The sequence below is a fragment of the Sceloporus undulatus genome, chromosome 2 (assembly GCF_019175285.1).
Source record: "Sceloporus undulatus isolate JIND9_A2432 ecotype Alabama chromosome 2, SceUnd_v1.1, whole genome shotgun sequence".
Classification (NCBI taxonomy): Eukaryota; Metazoa; Chordata; class Lepidosauria; order Squamata; family Phrynosomatidae; genus Sceloporus; species Sceloporus undulatus.
Window position 1 is genome coordinate 183483392 of NC_056523.1, and position 25898 is coordinate 183509289.

Genomic DNA, 25898 nt, shown 5'->3' on the forward strand with positions numbered 1-25898 from the left:
CGAGGCAGCCGTGCGGAGCCAGGATGAAGGCGCCTGGAGGAGGACCCCGGGCCCAGCAGCTCTGCCTCCCTCTCCTCCTCCTCCTCCTCCTCTCAACTTTCCCCCTCTTGATTGCAGGTGAGTCGAAGGGGGGGGGGGGGGGGCGGGGCAGGGGACCAGGCGTCCTCCTTTTTCCCAGGAGGACCGGTCCTCCCTTTCCACCTTCGGTCCAGGAGGAATCCCTTTGGAGCATGGCTGAGAGAGGCATGACATTTGACATTTCTCAGGAGTGTTTCGAGCTTTGAGCATGTCCTCCATTTTTTCCTTGAAGGTCCTACATTTTGCGGTGCCTTTAGGGTTAGGAAGGGTGATCAGACGTCCTCCTTTTCCCAGCACCTGTCCTCCACTTCCACCTTCTGTTCAGGAGGGATCCCAAAATGCCCTTCCTTTAGAGCATCACTAGTGACATTTTACATTTCTTAGGAGTGTCTCGAGTTTTGGCCATGTCCTCCATCTGTTTTCCTGAAGGTCCTACATCTCACCTTTGGAGTCAGGCAGGCTGACCAGACATCCTCCTTTTCCCAGGTCCTGTCCTTCATTTCTACCTTCGGTCCGGGAGGAATTCCAAAACGTCCTACCTTTGGAGCATCTTTTAAGAAGCATTCATTGACATTTCTAGGAGTGTTTTCAGCCTTAGGGTCTCTTCCAGCTCTGGGATTCTATGAGTCTAGGATTCTAGGATTACTCCCTTTTTCTCGAAGGTCCTCCATTTTCCGGTGCCTCGTCCTCCTTTAAGGTTAGGACAACTAGTCACCCTCGGGTAAGGGCAAAGAGGTTGGCACCGCCAGGGTGGCATGGGCACCTCTGCCCAGAACGGGAGCCTTAAAGAGAAGTCACCTGGCAAATCCTCGGTGCCTTTGGGTGCCTTGCCCCTTCTCTGGAGCAGAAAGTGCCTCCTTGAGATTGATTCCCACTTTATTGGAAGACCCTTCTTGCCCAGAAAACTCCACGATAGCTTCGCCCTTAAGTCGGACACAATTTGAAGGCACCTAACAAGAAGAAGAGAGTCCCCTTCTAGGAGTGGGAAGGGCAGCTATGGAAGAACTAGGTACGATCCTAAAGTGCAAAGATAGGCAACTGAGGACTAAAGTTAGACTCCTCCAACACAGTGTGTTCCACAATGTAAGGAGATGAGAGCTGGACAGTGAACAAAGCAGATTAGAAGAAAATCCATTAAAAATTCATTTGAAAATCCATTGGAGATGTGGCACCGGGGAAGAGTGCTGAGGATACCATGGATGGCCAAGAAGATAAAGAAACGGGCCCTTGAACAGATCAAGCCTGAAATCCCCCTGGAAGCCAAGATGACTAAATGGAGGCTGTCGTATTTTGGCCACATCATGAGAAGGCACAAATCATTAGAAAAGACAATAATGCTAGGAAAGGTGGAGGGAGGTAGAAAGTGAGGAAGGCAACATGCCAGATGGATAGACTTAACCAGAGAGGTCACAGGTGTGAATTTGCAGGACCTGAGCAGAGCAGTGGAGAATGGAGAGGCTTGGAGATGTCTCATCCCCAGTTGAGTCTGGATCAACTTCAAGGCAGTTAGCAACAATCTCTCCCATCCACCCCACCATCAGCCACCTTCCTGTGAGGAGGCATGGATCGGGACCAGGGTAATCCCAATAATGGCATTCAAAGAGGGACAAGACCAGCTTTGACAATGCACCCTTCTTGTTGTTGTATGCCCAAGTTACTTTCACTTGACTTGTTGCAAAGGGATCTTGTAGCAGCTTTGAGACTAACTGAAAGAAAGAAGCTGCCATCTCATGCCTTGGTGGAAGAAGGCTCAAATCTACAAAAGCTCATGCAATCAGCTTCTTTTTCTTGTTGCTATAAGATCCCTTTGCATCCTGATTTTCCAGACTAACACAGCTCTGTCTTTGGACTTGACTTGTTGTGTGCCTTCAAGTTGTTTCCAACTTATGGCAGCCCTAAGGGGAACCTATTGTGGGGCTTTCTTGGTAAGTTTCTTCAGAGGGGGGGTTGCCATTGCCATCCTCTGAGGCTGAGAGAGTGTGACTTGCCCAAGGTCACCCAAGCTGAGATTCTAATCTTGGTCTCCACAATCATAGTTCAATGCTCAAACCATTACACCATGCAGTTTTCACCTTACTCTGTTCCTAAAGTGTACCCAGGGAAAAACAAACAACTAGCCTTGAGGATTGATCTGACAGAATCCTTTGTGAGCTTGGGAAGGTCCTCTTTCCACAAACATTTACTCAGAGCTTGAGAAAGTAACTTTGTGGGGCTACAGCTCCCAGAATTCTGGAAGCTGTAATCCAGAAAGTGTCCATGCTCTGGGTGAGAGAGCTGTAGTCCAAAAACCAACTTTCCTAAACTCTGCAATTCACTCATATCTTCCTTCACTGGAGGAAGAAGGGAGTCTTCGCCAGTTGCTTCACGCTTCTGTTTCTCCCCCTTGCTTTTGTGCTCCCAATAAGGTGATTTTTAAAGTTTCCCCCATATCACCACAGTGCTCCCAAATAGATGCTGATAGAGTTTTATTTGGATAATTTATGAGATCAGCTATTTAAGAAATTATTTCTAATAGAGTACAATAACAATAAGTGGTGGAGTCTCCTTCCTTGGAGGTCTTTAAACAGAGGCTGGATGACCATCTGCCAGGGATGTTTTGATTGAGAGTTCCTGCATGACAGGGAGTTGGACTGGATGGCCCTTGTGGTCTCTTCCAACTTTATGATTCTATGTACATCCAAAATCCACAAAATGGCGTACCTTTATTGGGCCAACCAAAGTGCACAAAATTCATATTGCAAACTTTTGAAGCTCCACTGCCTCAATGGAGCTTCAAAAGCGTGCAACATGTATTTTGTGCATTTTGGTTGTTCCAATAAAGGTATCACTGTTTTGTGGATTTTGGATACTGTTGTACTTTACTGCATGGTCAACACAGCTACCTTTGGGTATGTATTTCTAATAGAGTTTAAATGCTGCCGGAGTTAATCATACAGGAGACTTTGACCAAAGTAATTACTACTGTATTGTTTTTTAAGAAAATCCTGATCAAAGCAGTGGTGGTGAGGGGTAAATCATCTTAAAAGAGGCATTTGTCTTCCCTGCTCCTTTCTTCCTCTTCCTCTTCCTCCTTCTCTTTCTCTTTCCCCTGCTCCTGCTCTCTCTTTCTCTTCCTTAAGGAGATCCTGGCTCTTCTGATACCTGCCAAAGTATCTATTTGTTTGAGAAGCACATTTTCCCATCAGCAGATGTAAACAACTAATTAATTGACTACAGCATAGGCAATTAACCGATTAGACAATCTTTGCTTGATTAGCATTACCTCATCACTTGCAGACATCCCCCAGCCATGTCTCCTCGGTAGGAACACCCATTTAAAATTACTTATTGCAGATTAGTTAGCCTTGAAGACATCCAAAGAAGAAATGGCCATCGGAATTTGGAAGGAATGCCAAGTTAAAGGTGGTGGGTCTTCTGGAGGGGTGAGGCACATGGATGGGATGGGAGCATGTCATTCTGATTTTCTACAGATGTCTACAAGGGAGAGGGATCTCAATACTTTGAAACATGAAGCACTTGTCTTTCACAAAGGAAGCATGTATGTGTATGTGCCTTCAGGTTGGCTGTGGGCCCTATGAATTTCACAGGTTTTTTTTGGGTGAGGAATACTCAGAGCTGATTTTGCCAGTTCCTACCTCTGAAATAGAGCCTGGTATTTGTTGGCGGTGCCCCATCCAAGTGCTAATCAGAGCTGACCCTGCTTAAATTCCAAGATCAGACCGGATCTGGTTCCTTTAGGCTGGGTATTTAGGTGCCATCCCATTCCCTTCCATCCAGGATACTCCATTCCATTCCCTATCCTTTCTCCTTTTTTCAATTCTGTGCCTACTGAGCATGCTGAATGTGTTGTTTTGGGATTTCCCTGTCCCTAACCTCTTTCCATCAAATTATTGCTATGCTTCTGCAAACCTAGATAGGGATTCATTCCCAGCACATTCCTTGAGTCAGCCTTGGGGAGAATAGCTGAAACCATGGGTTTAAAAACTGCTGTATGGTTCATTGCTTCTGTGTTATTATATGTATGCTTTCAGTATGACTTGTAGGGGAAGACTCCAAACGCATGGTTAAAAATTCATGTACGTTACATGTCATAGATTGCTATCACAGTGCATACTCAGGGATATTCTGTGTTTGTATGAGAGGGAGCAAGATTGCTGAAAGAAATCTTGGGAATACTTTCAGGATTATGTTGCTGGTAAGTATGCATAAGAACTTCCAATGGTTAAGAGCAAGCAGGACCAGAAACAAAATGTTACAGAGTGGTACTGGAATGCCAGCCATGCCCTGTTTCATGACATCCCATTCTGTTTTTTGTCCCCCAGTTTTCCACAACCATATCAGCTCACCTGAATTTTAAGGCTGCTGACACATTGCAAAGTTAATGCAGGTTGACATTGCTTTAGCTATCATAACTCCATCCTATGGAATGCTGGGATGCATAGTTTGTTGTGGCACCAGAACTCTCTGACAGAGAAGGCTATATCTCCTACAAAGCTACAAATCCCAGAATTCCATAGCACTGAGCTATGACAGTTAAAATGGTGACAAACTGTGTTGATTCTGCATTGTAGTGCAGCCTGAGTCCCCAGTGTTGTATTTTGGAGCCTTCCTTTATTATTTATTTTGGAGGAGGTGGAATCTTGTTTTTCTTTTGCAAACTTGGTTAGTTTCCCCAATCCTACCATTGATAGTTTATTCTTATAGGTGGAGAATGCTGTTTTGGCTGCATAAAGGTTGATAGTGGAGGATTGAGTTTGCTATTAATTTATGGAAGGGATGGAATTTATGTGTCCTGTAGGAGCCATGAGATCCCAGGGAGCTCCTTTGTGGCATTGGTCCCAACCAGACCCCTGCTGACCAACCCAAATGTATTTGGGAGTTTCTAAGATTGTGGCATCTTGCTGGCTCAGACTGGAGCCATGAGCTCAACTCCAATCTAAAGGGACAGTTTTCTTTTCCAGGTACACATGTCCAAAGGTGAGGGGAAATGATTGGAAGTAATAGTATCAGGGCAGTGACAGAAGTGGTGTTATTGCTGGGCTCAGGTCCAAGGTGGCATCAGGGGACCCCCATCTTGTGGACTGATGATGCACTACAACCAGTTGGCCACCGCAGTCAGATACCTCTTCAGAGGCATTAGCTTGGAGCCTACTTTCCTTTTCTTTTGGCGCCAATGTCAATTGGTTTTGTTTACATAGGCCTTCAGTGGGAGGCACCATGGGAATTGTTGCCCTACCCTGTTGTTTTTATCTGCTGTTTAATTCTGCTGCTGGTTGATTCATTTTATGTGTTTATTTTTGTTAAAGCTTGTTTTTTTTAATATGTGGTTTATATGTTTTCCTTGTGAACTGTAATTCTTGATTTTTACGTCAGCTGCTGCTGCAAAGATCTCACTGTAGAAAAGCAGGATAGGGCTGTGTTTGTCATGAAATAAAACAAACAAAATATCTCAGGAGTCTATCCCTATACCTCATCTTCCCTCTCCTCATTTGCAGACAGGCTGATGGCATGAAGTACAGAAGGTAGGGGCTGGGTGGGCGCAGGAGGCCAGGAGCTGCAACATTTACTTTTCTCACATCTACCCCTGAAGATCATGCTGAATAACACAGATGGGCACCCACAGAGAAGAACTTAGGCAAACATGCAGCAAAGCAGATAATCTCAGAACTATTCTTTGTAACACGGTGACCCTTGGACACAGACAGATAGATAAATACGGATGAAAAATGAGCACATTCGTATAAAATTCCCTCCTCCTCTCCCTCCCTCTCTCACAAACACAGAATATCCCTGAGTATGCATTGAGATGGCAATATATTATTATCTTTACTCCCATGGTGAAGCACTGTGTGCATCTCAATAGTATTTGCTTGGGAACATGAGCAGCAGAAAGGCTGCTGTTACACTCATGTTCTGCCGGTGAGCTTGTCAAGAGGCTTCTGTTTGACCAAAGTGGGAAGAGAATGCTGGGCTAGATAGTTCAAGGTGGGAGACCTGTCACCTTCCAGTTGTTTCATACATACTACAATTTCCAAGGTCCTTTACCATTGGTTATCCTGGCTCTGGCTTCTGACAGTTGAAGTGCAAAACATTTGATAGGCCAAAGGTTATTGACTCTTGAAACAAGCTCCCCTTCTATATGTTCTTACACCACATGCATGTACACCCAGGCAGTGGTATTACTGGGTGGCACGGGGGTGTAGACTGCACTAGGTGACATCCCAGAGGGGAGTGTTCATCTGATGTGGGGCGGTACACCTGATGGGACTGGCACAGCTGGTGGGTGAGCAAGAAAGGGCATTGCATCCCTTTCTTGCTTGTTCAACAGTCACACAAGACCCCAAATGGCCCTCTGGAGGCCCTAGCAATGCCCCCTCAAACAGTGGAGGCTTCTGCCAGGGCAGTGCCTTCTGTTTGGTTTCCAACATGGCTGCAGCAATACCAAAGCCCAAATGGCCCTCTGGAGGCCATGGCAGTCCACCCCCTACTCCCACCTGCACCAGGTGATACCATCCCCACTGACATCACTGCACCTGGGGTGGGAAAAGTACAGCTCTGGGACAGCATGTGGTCCCCAACCCCATTTGTGTGCCCTCAAACCCCGAGGAGACCCACAGACCATCTCACAAAAAATAATGCTTGGTTTAATTTCTCAAAACTGCAATCAAGTGTAGCATCCCCCTCCCTCACTCCAACCCTCACAACCTCCTAAAATAGCTAAAATTTAGCTGAAATTCAGCTGAAACTGAAAATGACATCATATCATTTCTAATTCTAGATTAATGTGAAGGAATGGTCCACAGGGAGAATAGTGCAGTTGTCCACCTAAGTTGTAGATACTCATATAATATCTTCTTAAATTTAATAATAATGATGGTGTTGTTGTTGTTGTTGTTTGCTATCAACTTCAACTTATTTATTTATTTATTTATTTAGGTATTTATATCCCGCCCTTCAGCCCTAATGGCTCTCAGAGCGGCTTACAATTATCATTTTTAATCAGACAGTTCCCTGCCCTCAGGCTTACAATCTAAAAGACACGACACAAAAGGAGAAGGGAATGGTGGAGGGAAAGGGGATGAGGTCCAGTGGTTCTTCTCTCCCTTTGAGGCCTGGACCAAGACAGATGGATTGGAGGGAGGGCTCTTCCTTCTTCCAGGCTAGTCCTGATGGAGCTGGACCTGCCTGGTGAACTCCCTCTCATCATCATCATCTTTCCCCATGAGTCATGTTATCTCATGATATGTCCAAAGTACAACAACCACAGTTTAGTCATTTTGGTTTGTAGTGAAAGTCCAGGCCTTATTTGCTTTAGGACCCATTGATTTGCCTTTTTGGCAGTCAATGGTATCCATAGAATTCTCCTCCAGCACCAGATTTCAAATGAGAATTTTAATATGTAAAACTTGTGGGTTTTTTTTCTAAATCATTCATTCATTCATTGTAATTATTAAACTGTTTTCTAATGGAAAGGGTACCCAGAGCAGCAAGTGATGTTATATTTACATTAAAAGTTTTTGCACTGGTGTCCAAGAACAGAAATGTTTTCCCCAGTACTGGTGGTATTTACCTTGTAAGACCTGCTTATGTAGAGTTTATTATTTATTATTGTATTGATATTCAGATTCGTACTCCACCTGCAAACATATTATCAGGCTGACTTAAGATGAACATTCTTAAAGTACCACAGACTAATTACAACCAGATAAAACCAGCAACCCCCAGAAATAAAGTTGCCAAACTCTGGGATTAACACTTTGAATTAGGCCCAGAAATGGATCAAAATAGTCCCAGTGGCAAGGCAATGCCATACAATGTTCATCCTTACACCCAAACCAGGCTAGCAGTCCAGCAGGAGTATACTGAACTGTTGTAACAATTCTCTTTGTAATATCTGTAAAGATTAAGAGTGTTGTGCATTAGTGTTGCTACAAGTACACGTGGTCCAGGATTAAACAGAGGTTTGATGCTGTTTTTGCCAGAAGGCTTTTGTGACTTCTATACATGTCCTGCTTTAGTTAGTACAGCAATCAATGCAGTCTCATTGTGAACATGATCCATTGTGCCAAATGCTTCTACATAGAATCTGTGCATGTAATGTGAAAGGAAGGGGAAGCAGATAATGCAATTACTTTTATGTGACTGTTGGAAACACATGCAAGCCTTTGTGCTACAGAGAGCTCTTGAATAAGCAAGAGTGTTGTGCAACTCAGAAACGTACTACATCTTTCTGCCAAAGGCAGATATACATAATCTTACACACACACACACACACACACACACAGAGAGAGAGAGAGAGAGAGAGAGAGAGAGAGAGAGTAACATGTTTATGGACAGTCTATGTTTTTGGAAGGGCTGCTTGACTTAATTTGACACATAGTATTTCAGTGTTGAACCCATGTCTGTTCTCTACCTGTCTTCACTGCTTGGTGGGAAAGGATAAGAAAGCCTGTGTGGTAGACATTTTTTTTTTGGTATTCTCAGAGATGAAATAATGATGATATAGCCTTACATCACTGATGGGAATCATGCAGCATCCCCATATGTTGCTAGACTGCTAAACAGCATAGCAAACAGCGAATACTTTGTATATGAAAGGGCCTTATGTCTTCCCTGCTTTTAGTGTAGGCTTGGTCATTTTGTGTTCCTCCACTTTAGCAGGAAAATTCAGAACATATTTGCCTAGGTGGAGACTGTTCCACATGGAAAGCAATAGTCTGTTATTTAATTTATTTAAATCTTTTCAGAGTAGATAGCACTATGGTACATAAGATAGCACTGTGAAATACATGTTGCCTTCTGTGCATGTTGTTTTCTGTGTGGACATGCACATGTGTTTTCTTTTTCATGCTTATAGTCACCTTCTGTATTTAGAAGCCAACACAGAGTGGTGGAAAGTCCTCACTTTCTGGGGAAGCTGATGGAACTACAGAAACAAGTGAAATGCAATGGTTGGTCTTTAATAGGTGCCTCAAAGAAGCAGAGTTGGTGTCTCCTGAATATGTGATATGGAGAGGCGGTCAGGGTGTTCCAAGAGGTTGGGGACTATGAAGTATCTTGCCTTTTGCATATGATATCTCCTCTCCACTCACCTGTAAACTGCCAAAATACAAGGTTTTTGTCCCATGCAGGAACTGATACACCCCAGTGATAAACCTTGTTGTATCATCTTCATGGAGTAGTAGCATCTTCATGGAGGGTTGGAGAGGGAAATCTTGTTTGAAACCCTAAAAAGCCACTGCCAACTACTGTAGGCAATACTAAGCTAGATGGACCAGTGTTCTGACTCGACATAAAGCAATGCCCTCTGTTTCTAAAAGAGTGTCACTAGAGTCTATGTGGGGAGCAAGCATAGCCATGGCCAGAGCATGGAAAAGTACTCTGGAGGAGAATGACTACAATGTCGCACTGAAGGAATGGGTCCCATCCTCCTACTGCCACTCAGATGTGACCCTGGATGGCACTGTTAAAGTTAGGATTAAAACCTGGCATGGACTCACTGCCTCCCTGAGATGAAAACTAGAAACCACCACAGGAGGATGACAAGCAGTGGTGCTTCAAATGAACCATAGCCTTATTTTTAACATCTTAAATGTAAGATGCAAAGGGCAGCACCCCATGTTTGGGGTAACTTACTGGCCAACCTAGTACTGAAGAATTCAAAGATTGGAAACTTTATTGCTCCACTTGCATAGAAGTGACTGTCCACCAGTGTTTGCTAATAATAACATCAGAGTATCAGACCGTAATGTTTGCAGCAAATCCATTTCATTGATCCACGCTGGGTTTGTTTAAATGTCCTGGACTGGTATACATAGTTTACCTCAGGCTTTCTATTGCACTTCTGGGGAGTTGGCCTGTGGCCTTGGACAGAGAAGAAACTGAAGAACAATAAAGCTGCAGCTTTTCAATATCTGAAGAGCCTACAGTTTTACTGCTGAGAATTCATTCCTCTAAACAGAACACAAACTTTCTCAAGAGGATTGCCAGAGGATCAGCATTTCCTGCAGAGAGGGACCCTGCAATTGGGATGTTCACATAGTAAGCTGCTCTTTACATGACTGGCTTTGGCTCTCTGAAATATCAAGTAGGTTTTTTTTTCCTAGTCCCACCTCAAAATGCCAAAGATTAGATTGAATATAGGACCTTTTGCACACAAAGCGTAGACTCTTCTATTGAGCTATGGCCCTTTCCTTCAATCTTTCCACCATGCCCAGAAGCACACATTTCAACAGATCTTTCTTTAGCCTGCACACAGATTCATCACATCTTCTTTCAGCTGTGAGCTTGGCCATTTAAATGCCTTCTCCTCTTGCTTTCCACCCACCCCCTTCGCACACACCCAGTTCCATTGGGAACTCTCTTGGCAGAAGAGAAGCTAGCAAACTAGCCAGGGAAACTAGCAAAAAATAAAAGGCGTTTGATTGAAAACAACTGGGGAAGAGAGATGGGGAACAACCTTTCCTTTAACAATCTCTTCCTTTCTCTTGTCCTACCTCCCCTTGCCCCCTTTTGACTGTTTAACAAGGAACTTCTTGCAACATTCCCCGGAGAGGGAGAAAGACTCAAAGGTACTCATCCTGTAGGAAAACCTTAATTTAACTCAGCTTTCTTGCTCCGTATCTTTAACTTATTGCTTCCTTTCCCCACCCTGGACAGAGCTCAAGAGGACAGCTTGCCAGTTCTCTTTTCAATCCACAGGAGTCCCTTCTCTTGTTGAGGACATGGCCTCTTTTGTCATCTGGTGCTGACCAGATGTGTTGGACTTCAACTCCCATTACCCTAACCATCCAGCTATGGATGATGGGGATAGTAGTCTAGCACATCTAGAGGACTCCAGGTTGAGGGACTGTTTTGTAGCAAGTTCTGATATTAGCCTGGAACAGCTACTGAACTGAGTTTTTTTTATGGGGAGAAGGAAGGAATAGTGATAGGATGATATCATGATGTTTTCTAATAGGTTTTGGCAATTGGACTCAGAACTGGCCATGAAAAGGTTTCTGTTCTTTCTCTGTGTGTGCATAAACCAGAGCTGAGGGCATCAGCACAGCAGCAGCATAAGTGAGGCTCCCAAACCTTTGAACCCAAAAGACACTTTTCCAGCTTCATTCCAAATTGCCAGAGACTTGTTTAGACATGATGGGAAAGGGGGAAAGCGAGGGGCCTTTGGGGGAGATGAGCTCAGTGTCTGCACCTGAACTGCCAGAGGGACTGAAAGACGGCACTGGATGACAGGTGCTGGGGGATGGGTTTTGTGTGTATGCAGGTAGCTTGCCGGTATCACAGTGTAGTCAAGAGCAATGGGGCCTGCATGTGCATGTATTCTCTCTCTCTTTCTCTCTGTCACTCTCTTCCACACACAGACTGACACTTTATCACTGTTAATTGCAGTCTGATTTCCATGAAATTTCCCTGATTTTACCAGCCATGGGGCTAGCTGCCTGTTTGCTTTACTTTAATTCCCTACCATCTTCCTTTCCAGTGCATTGAAGTCTATACGAGGGATGGGAAAATGTTGTCCTTTGGATGATGATGATGATGATGCACCACAACTCCCATCCTCCTTCATAGGGACATGCTGGCTGGGGGGTTGCAGTCCAGCATTATCTGGAGAGTGGCATGTTCTCATGATCTGGAGGGACACTTCAGGTGGAGTTCTGTGGTCGGCACTAAATACAGCAGACACTATGAAGTGAGCAAACAGCTATAGAAATGATAGTTACAAGTTCAAGGGTTAGATTAGCCATTGTATTTAATGGGACTTGAACATCCAGAGATTTTGAGTGCGAGATGTTTGACAGTACAGACCAGGTAAAGTCCATACAGGTTCAATTTCCTTTAACCAAAATACTTGAGATCAGAAGTGTTTTTGGATTTAGGATTTTGGAAAATTTGCATATACACAACGTGATATCTTTGAGATGGCACCTATGTCTAAACATCAAATTCATTTATGTTCTATATACACCATATACACATAGTCTGAAAGTAATTTTATACATAATATTTTAAATAATTTTGTGCATGAAACAAAGTTTGTGTACACTGAACTATCAACAAGGAAAAAGTGTAATTATCTCAGAATGCATCTACATTACAGAATCCATGCAGTTTGACTGGCATGGACCAATGCTATGGAATTCTGGGATTTGTAGTTTTGTGAGATATTTAGCTTTTGTTGCACCACTAGAGTTATCTAGTGGTGCAACTAACTACAAATCCCAGAATTCCATAGCATTGAGTCATGGCTGTTAAAGTGGTGTTGAACAGCATAAATTCTGCTGTGTAGATGCCACCCCTTGGAGTATTTTAGATTTTGGAATTCTTCACAAGGTATACTCATCCTGTATGGTTCTTCTCCTGCTTGCCCCCCCCCCCCCGTAACTGTGTGAAGTAGTTTATGGTTGGAACATGATTGTTATGCAATGATGGATTTAAGCCTGGTTTTCATCTGTTGTCTAATCTCTAAACTATTGTAAAACACTGACATTGTTGTTATTGTCATCATCATTATCTTCATTTTCATTTCAAGAGAGGATAAATTATGTCAGAGTCCAAATGGACTGACAAAACATTTGAATGAAATCTCCATAGATAGGATCAGAATGGCACAATTACAAAAAGTGACATTAATTGCAACATGCCACTTTATCTGATATGTCACTGCATCCCAGATTCTTGGATCCAAGTCAGTGATGAACCGACATTCCAGACAGTAATATTTGCCATACTGTGAAACGATGATGACGACAATGTTTTGTTTTGTCTTGTTTTATTGCAGCCACTACTGCTTCTCTGCTACAGCTGGGGCGGGTAATCATGTTTCAGTCCAAAAACAGTCTGTTGTTAATCACTTGAAGGTTGACTTGGTGAACCTCTTCTGAAAGAAGATTGCAACTCAGCCAGCATATCTGGCACTGATTTTTAGTCTTAAGAGAAGTTTGGCTTTGGCCCATATATAAGATATTGTAATTCTGACAGCATTCTAAAACTTATTAGAAAACTTTCATGATGTATTTTTTGTGTGTGTGTGTGTTTGAGTAGAGCCAATAAAAGTATCACTATTTTGTGGATTTTGGATTTTGTTGTGTTTTGCTGCACGGCCATCACAGCTACCCCGAATATGTTTCTGGGGTTGAAGATATCAGATTTAGCCAGAGAAGGGGAATCCTAAACAAGAAAGACCCAAAGGACTAGGACTTAGCTCTTTGAAGTTTCTTTTTCCAACAAAGGTAAAACTCTTTCATTTGGTTCTTCACTATTTTCTTGACCCCTGCATCCCCTTTGCTCTCCCATCTCTGTACATCATGCCTCCTCATTCTTTCCCAAATTTCTGCCCTCTTTTAAAGAAATGGAGGAAGTGAAAATTATGGAAAACAAGGCTGCAGATTGCATAATATAAGCAGAATTTAGATAGTTTTACAAAAACAACAACAACCCAATCAATCTGTGTTTGTTTTGGTTCATTGTGTATGAAGCGATGGTCAAGAAGAAGCTCTTGGAGCAGAGAGCTGGAAGTCAAGAATTTTGCACAGCTGCTTGCCTTTTGTTCTTTGGCCTCATTCCGGGACAGCTAATACTCACAAACATGCATCGCTGACCGCAGCTTTTCCTGGGAGTGGGGTCAGCAGAACCTCAGGCCACATGATGTAGCCTGAATTTTTCACACCACATGGGATGGAGTTACAAGTCTGTCTATCCATCCTGCCTACTTGCCTGCAGTGCTCCAGCATTGCAAGTCTCTGGAGGTGATTCGGTGACAGGTACATGGTTCACCAACACTCAAATTTGATTTCTGAGCAAGTGGCATGTCACTTGAACATAGCACGTTGCCTTTTGCTGACTCAGAACACTGTTTAATCTAATATTGGCTACTGCCACTACTGATATCTCAGACTAAACTCTCCAGCATCTCCAGGCTACATAGCTGGGACTTTGAAACAATGAGATTTGTAGTTCTATGCATATGGAGGGCCTCACATTATGGGAGTCTCTTTAGCCTGATTGCCAATGGCTGTCCAGGGTACTGAACAGGAGAGATTTCCAATCCTACAACTCAAACAGTTTTCCCTCTGAATTATGTGCCACCCTCCCTCTCTATGAGGTTCAGCCATTTCAAGGGGAGGATAGATCAAGAGGGACACCACCTGAATTTCTAGTGTTACTCAAAAGTAACCACTAGTCTTACTGTTTTAAGGACAAGACATTGTTCTCTCTTCTTCACCTTTGTGTCTCTGTTTACTTCATATATTAGGAAATACAATTAGGCAACCAAATTCCAGATGTGTGAAGTAGGGCTGCCTTAGGATTGGCCTCCTTGGAGGTCACAGGGCCAAAAAAAAAAAAAAAAAAATCACAGAGATTGATGAAGTCATTAGAAAAGTAATCCAGAAACTTATTGGCTAGTTGGCTCAAGGGGATTTTCCCTCTTAATCTCTCTTGTGGAGAGCTGGGGTGGAGGAAAGAGATAAATGATTTGCTGTATACCTCCATGTTGCCAATGCAGTAAAATATTCTGGTTTGCTTGTTCTGGGCACACCACTGCATTTTCTTGCTGTAAGTTGCACATCACAGGAGAGAAACACTTTGAGGGGCTTCTAGACAGAAAGACCACTGAAGAATTTGTCTTCTTTGTTCATATTGCTTAACTAAACAGAGTTTGGAAAATTATGTTATTGTTTTTTTTTTGGGGGGGGGACAATGTCCAGAACTCCCTAGCCAACACGGTGGCTTGCATGTGTTTTGATCTATGCTACAACTGTTTGCATAACTGAAAAGATAAATTTCAAAATGGTATACTTTCAATTAGCTTCCTCTTCAGCAGGTGGTTCCTTTTGACCCTTGTCTCTTCTGCTGCTCCTGCTCCATTGTCATCCTGACTCTTTGAATGCGGATTGTAAGCGCCTTGGAGTGTACCTCTTTTCCTTCTGAAATTCTACACTATCATGTGGATTGGCAATGCAGTATAATTTGTTATAGTTATTACTATAATTATTATTACTGCCATTATCAGTTTACTTTTAATACATCCTCCCAGGGCAGTACATAGTTGTAAGTGATAAATATGCAAAGCACTACATAAAGAGAGCAGCAAAAGCAGCCATTAAAACGAGCCTATATAGTTCAGCAGAACTGATAAAACTACCATCAAGACTAGATTACATTAGATGCTGAAATGTATGTAATTGCCACCATTATTTAAATTGTAAATTAAGAGAGATTTCAAAGAAACAACTATATCTTCCGTTCTCACTCACCTCCCCAGAACAGTTGACTCTCCACATTTGCAGATTTTGACTTTTGCAGATTTCACTATTCACAGATTTGATTTGGATGTTCGCTCTAGGAATCTCTTGGTCCTGCAGTATGACTCTGCTGGAAGCTGGCCATAGTGTTGCAGTGGAAAAGATTCCTCCTAGAGAAAACACTTCTCTAGGCATTTGTAGGCCAATAGGTCAGTTTCTGGTGGATGTTGGCCATAGAGTTGTATTGCATTACCAAGAGATTCCTAGAGAGGGTTTTTAAATCAGGTAATAATAATAATAATAATAATAATAATAATAATAATAATAGGGTTTTTTTTCTTCCCAATTTCATGAGAATCCTGAGATCCTAACCTGAGTGAATTTGGAGGGCCCACTGTATAAGTTTTATTGTGGACTCATGAACCACCTGAGGTGCATGAGAGGACAGAGATGTTTCCTGAAATAATGCTCTGAGCAAGGCAGTTCTTTGACTTGCACTGTGCTGACTTGTTAGTAAACAAACCCATACTCAGATATAGCTGTAGGCCTGAGATGGACATTACATTGCAACTCATCTTCATGTGCATCCAGGAGTTATTTTTGCAAAAACAACAAAGAATCCTTCTTTAGAGATCTCCCTTACCCCTCTTGGGTAGAGCTTGGAAAAATTATCTTTTGGAACTACAACTCTGGGTAGAGTGCAAAGAGATCTATAGTCAGAAAAATAGAAGCAGAATCTGCTATATCACCCGTTGGCACAGAACTTAGAAAAGTTACTTTTTTATATTACAAGTGCTCAAATCCTCCCAAACAAGCTGTTGGTGGATTAGAATAATAGAAGCATAGACTTGGAAGAAATTCTAATAGCTGTACTCCAAAAAGTCATTTCCTGAAGCTCTGAGCTCCTTCCCCCCCCCCCTCGCTCTCTCTCTCTCACACACACAGATAATATACAAATTCCTGCTCAGTTTCTTGTTTGCTGCATCTGGTCTAAATATCAATTGATCATTTTCTTTATCTTTCCTTTGGATAGTTTTATTCTCATTGTGTTTCACTGGAGCAACCTGGCTGTTTGAGAGAGTTTAGGGCATGTCATGTTCTTGTATTTGGGACATCTGAGTAGATGTTGAAGTCTGTCTGCCTCCTGTGTATTATTTCCAGGCTGGGGCATTGATTTCTCAGCTCAAGGAGGAAATGAGTGACTTTGTAATTGGAATAGCAATAACAAGTGTATTTCTTTACTGCTTACCAGTGCACTTAAGCACTGCCTAAGGAGTTTACAATGCATAAGCTAATTGTCCCCAACAAGCTGGGTACCCATTTTAGTAATCTCAGAAGGACACAAGCCTGAGTTGAGCTTGAGCCCTTAGCTGGTACTGAACTTGCAACCTTGCAATTTGTGAGTGAGTGGCTGCAGTACAGAATTTAACCCCTGAGCCACATGGTTATTGCACACCTAACTGGAATGGGGTATCTCATTGTGAGCAATCATTACAAGCTGCCACTGAGGCCAAGTCAGCTTAGCAGATGTGAATCATTTTCCAGCCTGCTTCTGATGTAATTGTGGTTCCCATGGGCTGAACTGCATGTTGTTCAGCACCATGGACAGGTCGCCAGGGAGGTCACCTGGGCTCAGGGAAAACAATGTGATGCCCATGTGGTGGTGCTGTCAGGTTTGACATTACTGGCTCAGGGGTTGCCCTTTATACCCACCCACCCTCTTCTTCATTGCAGGGAATGGAAAATCCAGATCTTGGCAGGTGGTGTAGAGATGAGGCAAGGGTAACAAACACCCAGCTGTGAACATCTGGCAGGCAAGGGGTCTGGCTGCAATTCTGTAGCCCATATATCCGGTGGAGAAGGAAGGCCTGAAGAGCTGACTCGTTTCCTTTTCTATTTGGTTTTCGGTAGAGCCGTCACTGCCTTGGCTAGCAATTAGCAAGTCTTTTTGGAAGCCCTTGAAACTAAGCCAACGGTGCTCATTACCTGGGGCACTGAGAGGCCTCTTAAATCAGTGTTGGAAAGCTTCTGTGTGCTGAAAATTCATGTTTTCTTTCTATGCTTGTTTTATGTCCTGTCTGCCTCATATTTACTGAGATCTGTAGGTGTTAACTGCTCTCATGACTCTGAAGCCATTACCCCACCCCACCCCCCCCCAGTCTGACACAAGATCAGGGTTAGGAAATTATGTGGCCCTTCCTCCAGATATGGCTGAACTGCAACTCCCATTAGACCTAGTCAACCTTGTCAATTGTGAAGAATGCTGGGAGTTGCAGTCCAACAACATCTGGAAGGCTGCAAGATTCCCACTTCTGTCTTAGATGATGTCACCATGAGGTCATTTATTCATTCAGAGTTTTTATACCACCACCCCTCTTCTGCCAGAGCAGCTTACAAAGTGCTAATTACATAGGTCTTTGTCCTCAGGCTTATAATCTTAAAAAGACATGAAACAAAAGGTGAAAGGAATGGCAGTAGGGAAGGGGATCAAGTCCAATGGTTTTTCTCTCCCTCTGGGGCCATTGCTATGGCAGATGAATGGAGGGAGCACCCTTCTTCTGTTTTTGGGCTAGGCCTGGTGGAGCTTTGCCTGCCACTTCTCTCCCTCTGAAGCCAAGGCCATGATAGATGGATGGAGAAAGGGGGCCTTCTTCTGTCTTTGGGCCACACTTGATGGACCTTTGCCTGCTCCTTCACTCCCTCTGAGGCCAGGACCATATCAAATTCAATGGAAGGAGGTTCCTTCATCTGTTTCTGGGCCAGGCATGACAGAGATTTGCCTGTCCCCTCTCTCCTTCCGAGACTAGGGCCATGGCAGGTGTAATGAAGGGAGGGCGCTTCTTCTGTTTCTAGGCTAGACATCTTGGAGCTTTGCTTGCCCCTTGTTTCCCTCTGAGGCCAGAATGATGGTGTTTCCTTATTGGTACCCTTTCTCTTGGCTGGCATCATGGGCTCTGAATCTCCACTGATTCTGCAGTACATTGTTAGAGCACTACCAGTGGTGGATTCATTTGGCAAAGCTTTGGTTGGGCTGATATCTCTCCACACTCTATAGTGTGTAGCTTCATGGGTCTCTGTTTATGTGTGTGTATCTCTCTGTGTGTGTACATGTATGTGTGCATACATGAGCATGCTTTGAGAGGGAGGAAGGTAATGGTAAGAGTGAAATTCTGGTGATAAACAAGAGATGAGAACTAGCAACCCATGTGAGTTATAGCATAGAGACTGAGGCTCTTTAGATTGGTCTGCTTTGCTCAGACTCCAAGCTTACCACTCTGAGGGGTGTAGGCTTAGGAGAAGGCTGGAAGAGACGTTTCCATTATCTTGCATTACAAATTTATTCTGTTAGCCACCTAAGAGTTCCCACCCCATTGGAAACAGAAGGTGGAGCGTGATAAATAAATCAATGCAATGAATTTTTCGATGAGGAGACCTGGAAAACTAAAGCTGCTAATAGGTTGGAAAACCTGGGGCCCTCCAGATGCTGTTGAACTACATCTCACAAAAACTGGCAGGAGCAGAAGGGACTTGGAGTCCAGATGCATCCAAAAAGTCATAGGCATTTTCTCCTGCTTCCCCATAAAATCTTTTTACCCCCCTACTGTCATACCAAGGCAATTAGAAGGGTTTCTACCACATAAACCTGGCTTATTGGTGGGCAGGAGAACATGTAAATAGCTGTCTTAAAGTGACTTTCTTCCATGATAAGTCTTTACATTCATGGCATTTGACCTATCATGCTACTGGCTTTGAAAGATCCTAAGCTCCCCTGTCACCATATTCCTTCAAGTCTTGTTTGGCAGTGCAGTGTGGTAAAACTGTATGCAGCCTGTCCCATTTGGAACAACATGTCTGAATGTCCCTCCATACAAGTAAAAGAATATCAGAGAGAGAGAGAGAGAGAGAGAGAGACTCTTGCTCATCAGAACAAAACTTGTTAAGTTACATTGAGGACTAATGTAGAATATTTTGTTCACCCTCTCCTTCACTCTGTATGGAAGATGGTGTTGCCCATCTGCTTTGTCAAGGGATAGTTGTTGTTAACTGCCATTGATTTATGGTGACCCCATGAATGAGAGGCCTCCAAGTCACCCTGCCATCAGCAGCCCTGCTCAGGTTATGCAGACTCAGGGCTATGGCTCTCGTGATTGAGTCTATCCATCTGGAGTGCATTCTTCCTTTTCTCTGTACCACCCAAATAATAAAGGTTTCCCACCTTCATGAACATTAGGCTTTGAATCATAGATCTGTTGTGGTCATTGTCTTTTTTGCCCCTGCCCCCTTTTTATTGCTCCAGGCTTTTTGTGGTACCAGCACATTCTGTTCCCAAGGATGTGATCCTGGTTCTGTAGGGCAGGGCCTGGGATCGGCTCCATTGGGGCCAGAGGAGGTCAAGGACTGGAGCCTTCAGGCAACCAGAGACCACCCACAGTGCATTCTTTCCAAGTCACTTGCGGTTCCTTGTTTCCTCCTTAGCTCCCAAGCCACTCAGCTCTGTGAACACTCCTCCTCCTTTCTTCCTCTTCTCTCAGCTTTTCTAATGCCCTTCATTCCTGATCTACAATCTCTTATTATCCTGTTCCTGTCCCCTTTCCACGCATTGACACTTATCAGGCTCACAGGGCGTAGGGGGTTATGTGATCCCTGAGTAGATCTTGAACATAATACCTGGAAGCCTAAAAACAACAAGGGGGGGGGGAGGAGAGGGAAGGAAGGAGAATAAATTATATCCTTCCACCCCTTTTCTACATATTTGCATCATTTTCCTTGACTGAAGTTGAAATCCATATCAGCCCCAAATTCAAGAAATGACATTACCTTGTTTCCTCCTTCCCATTAGGATTTATTACAGTTTTAGTGGGCAGCTTTGACCAAGAACAACACAGACTCTTGTTGCACCTTAAAGACCTAACATGTTTTATTTGATATAAGCTTTGGTGGACTTTAGCTTAGTTTGTCACATGTCATGGGCTGGAGTTCACAGAAGCTTTCGCTAAACATGGCATGTTATCCTTTAAGGTGTCACAAGATTGTTTTCGTGTTTTTACTGCAAATGACTAAGACAGCAATCTCACATTCAGGCTTTGATCAAGGACAACAGTGTGGGTGGATGGGCTAAACAAGCTCCCCTCGGTGCCATGGCTCTGATCCAATTTGTTGCTCTTCCCCCACCCCCAGCTGCATTTCAGCTTTAAAAAAGAAAGATGTCTGGAGATGTGATCATGGATTTCCTGTGTCACTTCTAGTCTTGTCCTGGGATCCAAATCAGATCAACAGGCTGTCTTGTCTAGGGTTGCCAAAATTCCAAAAATCTCCATGGAGTGATGACAAAGACCTATGATACATTAACACAACATCCAAATACTTCTGTGGTTTCTGTACTTCCCACGCAGAGGAAATCCATTCCCCCCCCCCCCAGGCACTAATATGCCAGGGCAGTCTGTGGTCCAAAGCAGAGGGGTGTCTCACACCCCAAATGGTGGGGGAACTATAAGGAAATCATAACACTTGCTTGCAGAAGGTTCCATGTTTACTTTCTATTATCTCCTGCTATAAGGACCAAGAGGCAAACAATGATGAAGACCCCATAGATCATGGCATGCTGTTGCCACTCAGAACAGATCAGGTATGGGAAACTATAGAAGCTCCATGAACCAGTTTTCTGTCCTTGGGGTTCTCTAGGAACTGCACAGGTGGGAAAAAATGCCCTCCCCTGCTATAAATAAATAAATAAATAAATAAATATTGGGCAGAAAAAAGCCCAAGTCAGAAATGGCCAGAAATCCATTTCAGTTTTGCAAAACCTATTTTTGATGTTCACCTAAGTGGGCTATGCATCTTGCAACCTAATGAAGCAGGGATCATTAGACTCAACTTCTCCTTTTAGTGGATCAGAAAATGAACAATCCAGGGAATCTGAAAGGATCAATAAATGCAAAAACAGCTTTGAGATTCACTTTGCCTACTGTAGGAGTGTACAATATTGGTAAGGCATCATTAGAGGAGTGCAGAGGGTGTTGAGTACACCAGGTGCCACTCCAAGAGGGGGCAACACCACTGCTTCCCAAACATCTGTCTTGGGACAGAAACTGACTGTGGCATTTGCTTGCATCCCTTTAAAATGCTGAAGAGATGGTATGAATGGAGTGCAAAGAGAAAGGAGAGGTCTCAGGTTTTCTAAAATAAATTTTAAATTTAATTTAAAAAAATTAAATTCTTTTTAAAAATTTCTTTAAAAAATCACAACTTGCCAAGCTATCAGTTTAACCGCATGAAACTATGTATGTGTAAATACATTTAGGCTGTCTGTATTATATTGTAATTTAAAGGTATAATTTTAGATTTGCTAGTTGTTTATGTCACAACGATTACCATTATATTCAGTGATATATGAAAATTATGATTTATAAGTAAAATTAGTGCAAAAACATGATTATAGTGTGACAGCATGAGTTACTGCACTTGATGACACCAACCCTAGTGACTCCACTGAATATTGGGATAGATGGATCAACAGTCTGACCTGATATTGATGTAACTGAATTCTTAAAAGGCTTACCATGCATGCATTTATATCACACTATTTCATTTGTTTTTTGTTTTTTATTTTGATGCGTTGTTGTTGTTGTTGTTTCTTTTACCCCTCCTTTTCCTAGTTTGGGACTCAAACTGGCTTACAACAAATTAAAAAGTGCATTGTTAAAAATTCACAAGATACAAAAGTTAAAACAAGAATATACAAGCAAGACATTAAAACCAGATTAAATGATGCATAGAATAGTAAAACCATAGAATCTGGCCTTATGGGCCATTGAATCCAACCCTCTGCTCAGTGCAGGAACTTCAGCTAAAGTACCTCCAGCAAGTAACTATCCAGCCTCTTTATGAAGACATCCATCTTTAAGCAATTGATTCCATTGCCAAATCATTCTTACTGTCAAGAAATTCCTTCTAACATTAAATTGAAATCTACCTTCTATAACTTAAAAATAGTAGATGTGGTCTTACCTTCTGGGGCAACAGAGAACAGTCCTCCTCCCTCCATTGTATGACAGTTCTTGAAATATTTAAAGAATGCAATTATGTCACCTCTCAGTCTTCTCTTCACGAAGTTGAACATGCTCATCTCCTTCAACCTTTGCTGTTACGTTTGGTTCATCACAGTGATGTATTTCAGTCTTTTACTCCAAGTCTCAAGTCTCTACCTTCAAGTTTCAAGTCAAGTCTCACATCTGGGAGCCAACTTTAACAGGAAAAGGAGGAGGTGGTGGTGTGTATATATGGTTTTAGGGGGGTAGATATGAATAAGTAGGTCATCAAGAAGATGTACATAAAATTAGAGGGGAAACTCTCAAACAGAAACAGAAAATGTGTTAGGCAACAGGCTTGAGGTAGGAGGATCCTTCTGAAGCTTTTGGAAAGCATTAGAAGGCTGTGAAGTCGAAGGTTTACACAACACCCATCCATAGTTTTTTGTGGTTTTGGGGGGCTATGTGGCTGTGTTCTGGAAGAGTTTATTCCTGACATTTTGCCAGTATCTGTGGCTGGCATCTTCAGAGAGATGCCAGCCACAGATGCTGGCAAAAGGTCCCGAATAAACTCTTCCACATAGCCCGAAAAATCCACAAAAACATTAGAAGGCTGCTCCAATGGACACTGGGGACAGCCTACTGAGTAGATCTCAACCCTTGCCTTAAAACCCTTTGGCTAACACATTTGCTGTTTCTGAAGGAAGCTAGACTAGCAAGTTGCACGCTAAAAATATACAAGTCTCAAGCTGAGTGGAATTAGAGCATCACTTTTTGTTGGGTCAAGTTCAAGCCAAGTCATTGAAGTGATTTGAGTCCAAGTCAAGTCCGAGGCACTCAACTCAAGCCTACATCACCGCTTCTCTATAACTCTGATCATCCTTGTCAGGTATCATTCTTTGAATGTTACTGGATTTGCTATATGGCCAACATGGCTACTCCTAGATGTTTTTTGGATTTCAAGATATCACATTTTAGCCATCACAGGGGAATCTTAAAGAGAGAGCCAGTGCACTGGGACCTTGCCATCTGAGGCTTCTACCTCCAACAAAGGTAAAGCATTTTTTCTAATATTAGGACTGACTGGCATGCTTTGCCCCTACATCCCCTAAAGTTTTTCTGATGCAAAACATGAAGACTTCTTGAGAAATTCAGTGTTCTCTACCTACATAGGAGCCTGTGGCTTCACATAGGAAGGGGCCATGCTGGATTCCAAGGAAACATCTTCTTTGAATTGCAAAAGGACATTAAATTTCCTTGACTTTGAAAATCTACCAGTGACCGCATGGCCAAAGATACCACTTGGCAGATAGCCCTCTCTACCATCTGAACTAAGACCAGAAACAGAAAATGCAGGCCTATGACTAACATCTTCAGTGTCTTTCTCCTGTTTTCCTGATGAAGAACCCAGTGTGACTTCAAAAGCTTGCAACATGTAATTGTGCATTTTGGTTGGCCTAATAAAGGTATCAATGGCCCGTTCCGCATGGGCGTAAAGTATGTCCCCAGGATGTACTAGGCTTAGGAAAGGGTGTGCTTTACGCATGCACCTAACCCTAGTACGTCCTGGGGACGTACAAAATGGCGGTGCCTGTTCTACACGGGTGCCGCCATCTTGACGTAGTGGACGCTTAGCGTCCGCACGTCACGCAGCGCTAATGATGCCGCGAGTGTGCCATTGGCCCTTTGTGGTGACATTAGTGCACCGCAACAAGAAGCGCCATTTTGGTGCTTCTTTTTTGCAGCACCGAGGAGCCTCGCGGTTTGGGCGCTGGGGCTCCTCGGCGCCGCTAATGGCAGCGGCAGCAGACTTCTGCTTTCAGGCGGTCTGTAACGCACTATTATTTGGATTTTATCATCCTCATTGCTCTTTTCTGAATCTGCTCCAACTTGTCTATATCCTTCTTAAAATGAGATGCCCACATCTAATCACAGTACTCTAGATGAGGCCTGATCAGTGCAGAATATAGTGAGGCTATTACTTCTCTCGACTTGGAAATGACACGTCTATTAAGATAAAGGTTTCTCCTTGACATGAGTGGCTAGTTGTAACTGACTTTAGAGGGTGGTGCTCAACTCTGTTACTAAGCCAAAGAGACAGAATTGTCTGAAGACTGCTTCAATGGTCATATGGCCAGCATGACTGCACCGGATGCTGTTACGTCTATTAATTAATTATTGCATTAATTATTGTATTAATTATATTAATGATATTTCTATTAATGCAGGGTAAAATAACATTTGCCTAATTTACTGCAGCATCACACTGCTGGCTCATGTTCAGCTTAAACATGCATGTATGCATGCATGCATGCACACACCAGCCCAGCAATTAGCAAGATCCAGTGCATTATTTAGCTGAGAGGAAGCTTATGCTTTCTTCTCTTTAAAGGGCTTTGGAGGCAGCTTAGTTATTTTTCAGCAAGGGATTCTTCAGTTTAATTATTTATTGCTCAGAGAAGCATTTCCTTTTGTTTCTCTTCAACTTGCTGCTGATTGAAACAAATGTTTAGCAATTATATGCCCCTTAAAGGTATTTAAAGTGTTTTAGTTATTTTTACCTTCCTGATGCTCTTCTGCCACACCAACATTCAATAAACATCCAATGCACCACACAGAACTGTCGGTTACGGCAGGGTAGATCTGTCAAGCTACTCACCCAGAAAGAGCTGCACGTTGCCCTGAGCAAGCATATGCATAGTTATCAGATCTGCACCTTAATCTTACACATCTTTCCTCAGGGTGATTCCAGACAAGGTTTGGGTGTGCAATTACCATGCCTTGTTTATACAGTTTTAGAAATTCTGGATGGCGTCATCCTCCTCTTTTCCCACAACTTCTTTGTGTCTGTTTTTTTAACTTACTGAAGTAAATCTGTTAAAGAAGGAAAGAGCAAAATACTGGAACTGACATAATGTCTTTTTAGGGAAAATGTGTGTTTGAGGCATAGAGTTAGAAGCTGTCATCCCCTGAGAACATGGCTGATGGTGCTAAAGATTCTCTTCTTTACTCTAATCCTGTTCCAGCTTTTTGACAATTTACATGCTGGCATGCTTTATAGCAGGTTTATGAAATTGACACCACTGCGTAATCCCATGCAATCTTGTTGTGAAACTGTCTAAACTAGAGAACCGTGGGCATTACCAGGTGATATATGTGGTACATGCAGCTCTCCTTGTTACCTTGCTTGTTCAGAAATAAGTGATCTTCCGGCCTGGTGCTGAAGGATACTCTTTTTTTTTTATAACACAACAAAATAGACATACAGTCTCAACTACAATTACATGGTAACTGCAATATGAAGGACACTTCTTAAAAACAATGTTTTAAAATTATGTTGCTTCAAAAACTGTAAACATACATACACAATAGAATGTGATTGGGAAACATCACATTTAAAAAGTCAAAAGAAAATTGGATGTTGCAACCATTGAGAGGTGGGAAAAAGAGATAGGAAAGATGTTGTCCAATAGCTATGTCATGCTGGCCTTATATACAGAATACAGTGAGATGTATCCATCAAATAGGGAGAAGGGGTAGGTAGTAC

The 25898-nt window shown here is 42.8% G+C and overlaps 1 protein-coding gene across 3 annotated transcripts in view; it reads left to right on the forward strand.

Annotated features, from left to right (window-relative positions):
- COL5A3 (collagen type V alpha 3 chain) overlaps window positions 1–25898 on the forward strand; it is a 154730-nt gene continuing 128832 nt past the window's right edge. For all 3 annotated transcript variants that reach the window (XR_006102242.1, XM_042452743.1, XM_042452744.1), the window contains exon 1: window positions 1–117. Coding sequence is in view for 2 of the 3 variants with exons in the window: in XM_042452743.1 (XP_042308677.1) it covers window positions 24–117 (94 nt within the window). In the remaining variant the exon portion in view is untranslated. The remainder of the gene's footprint in view (window positions 118–25898) is intronic.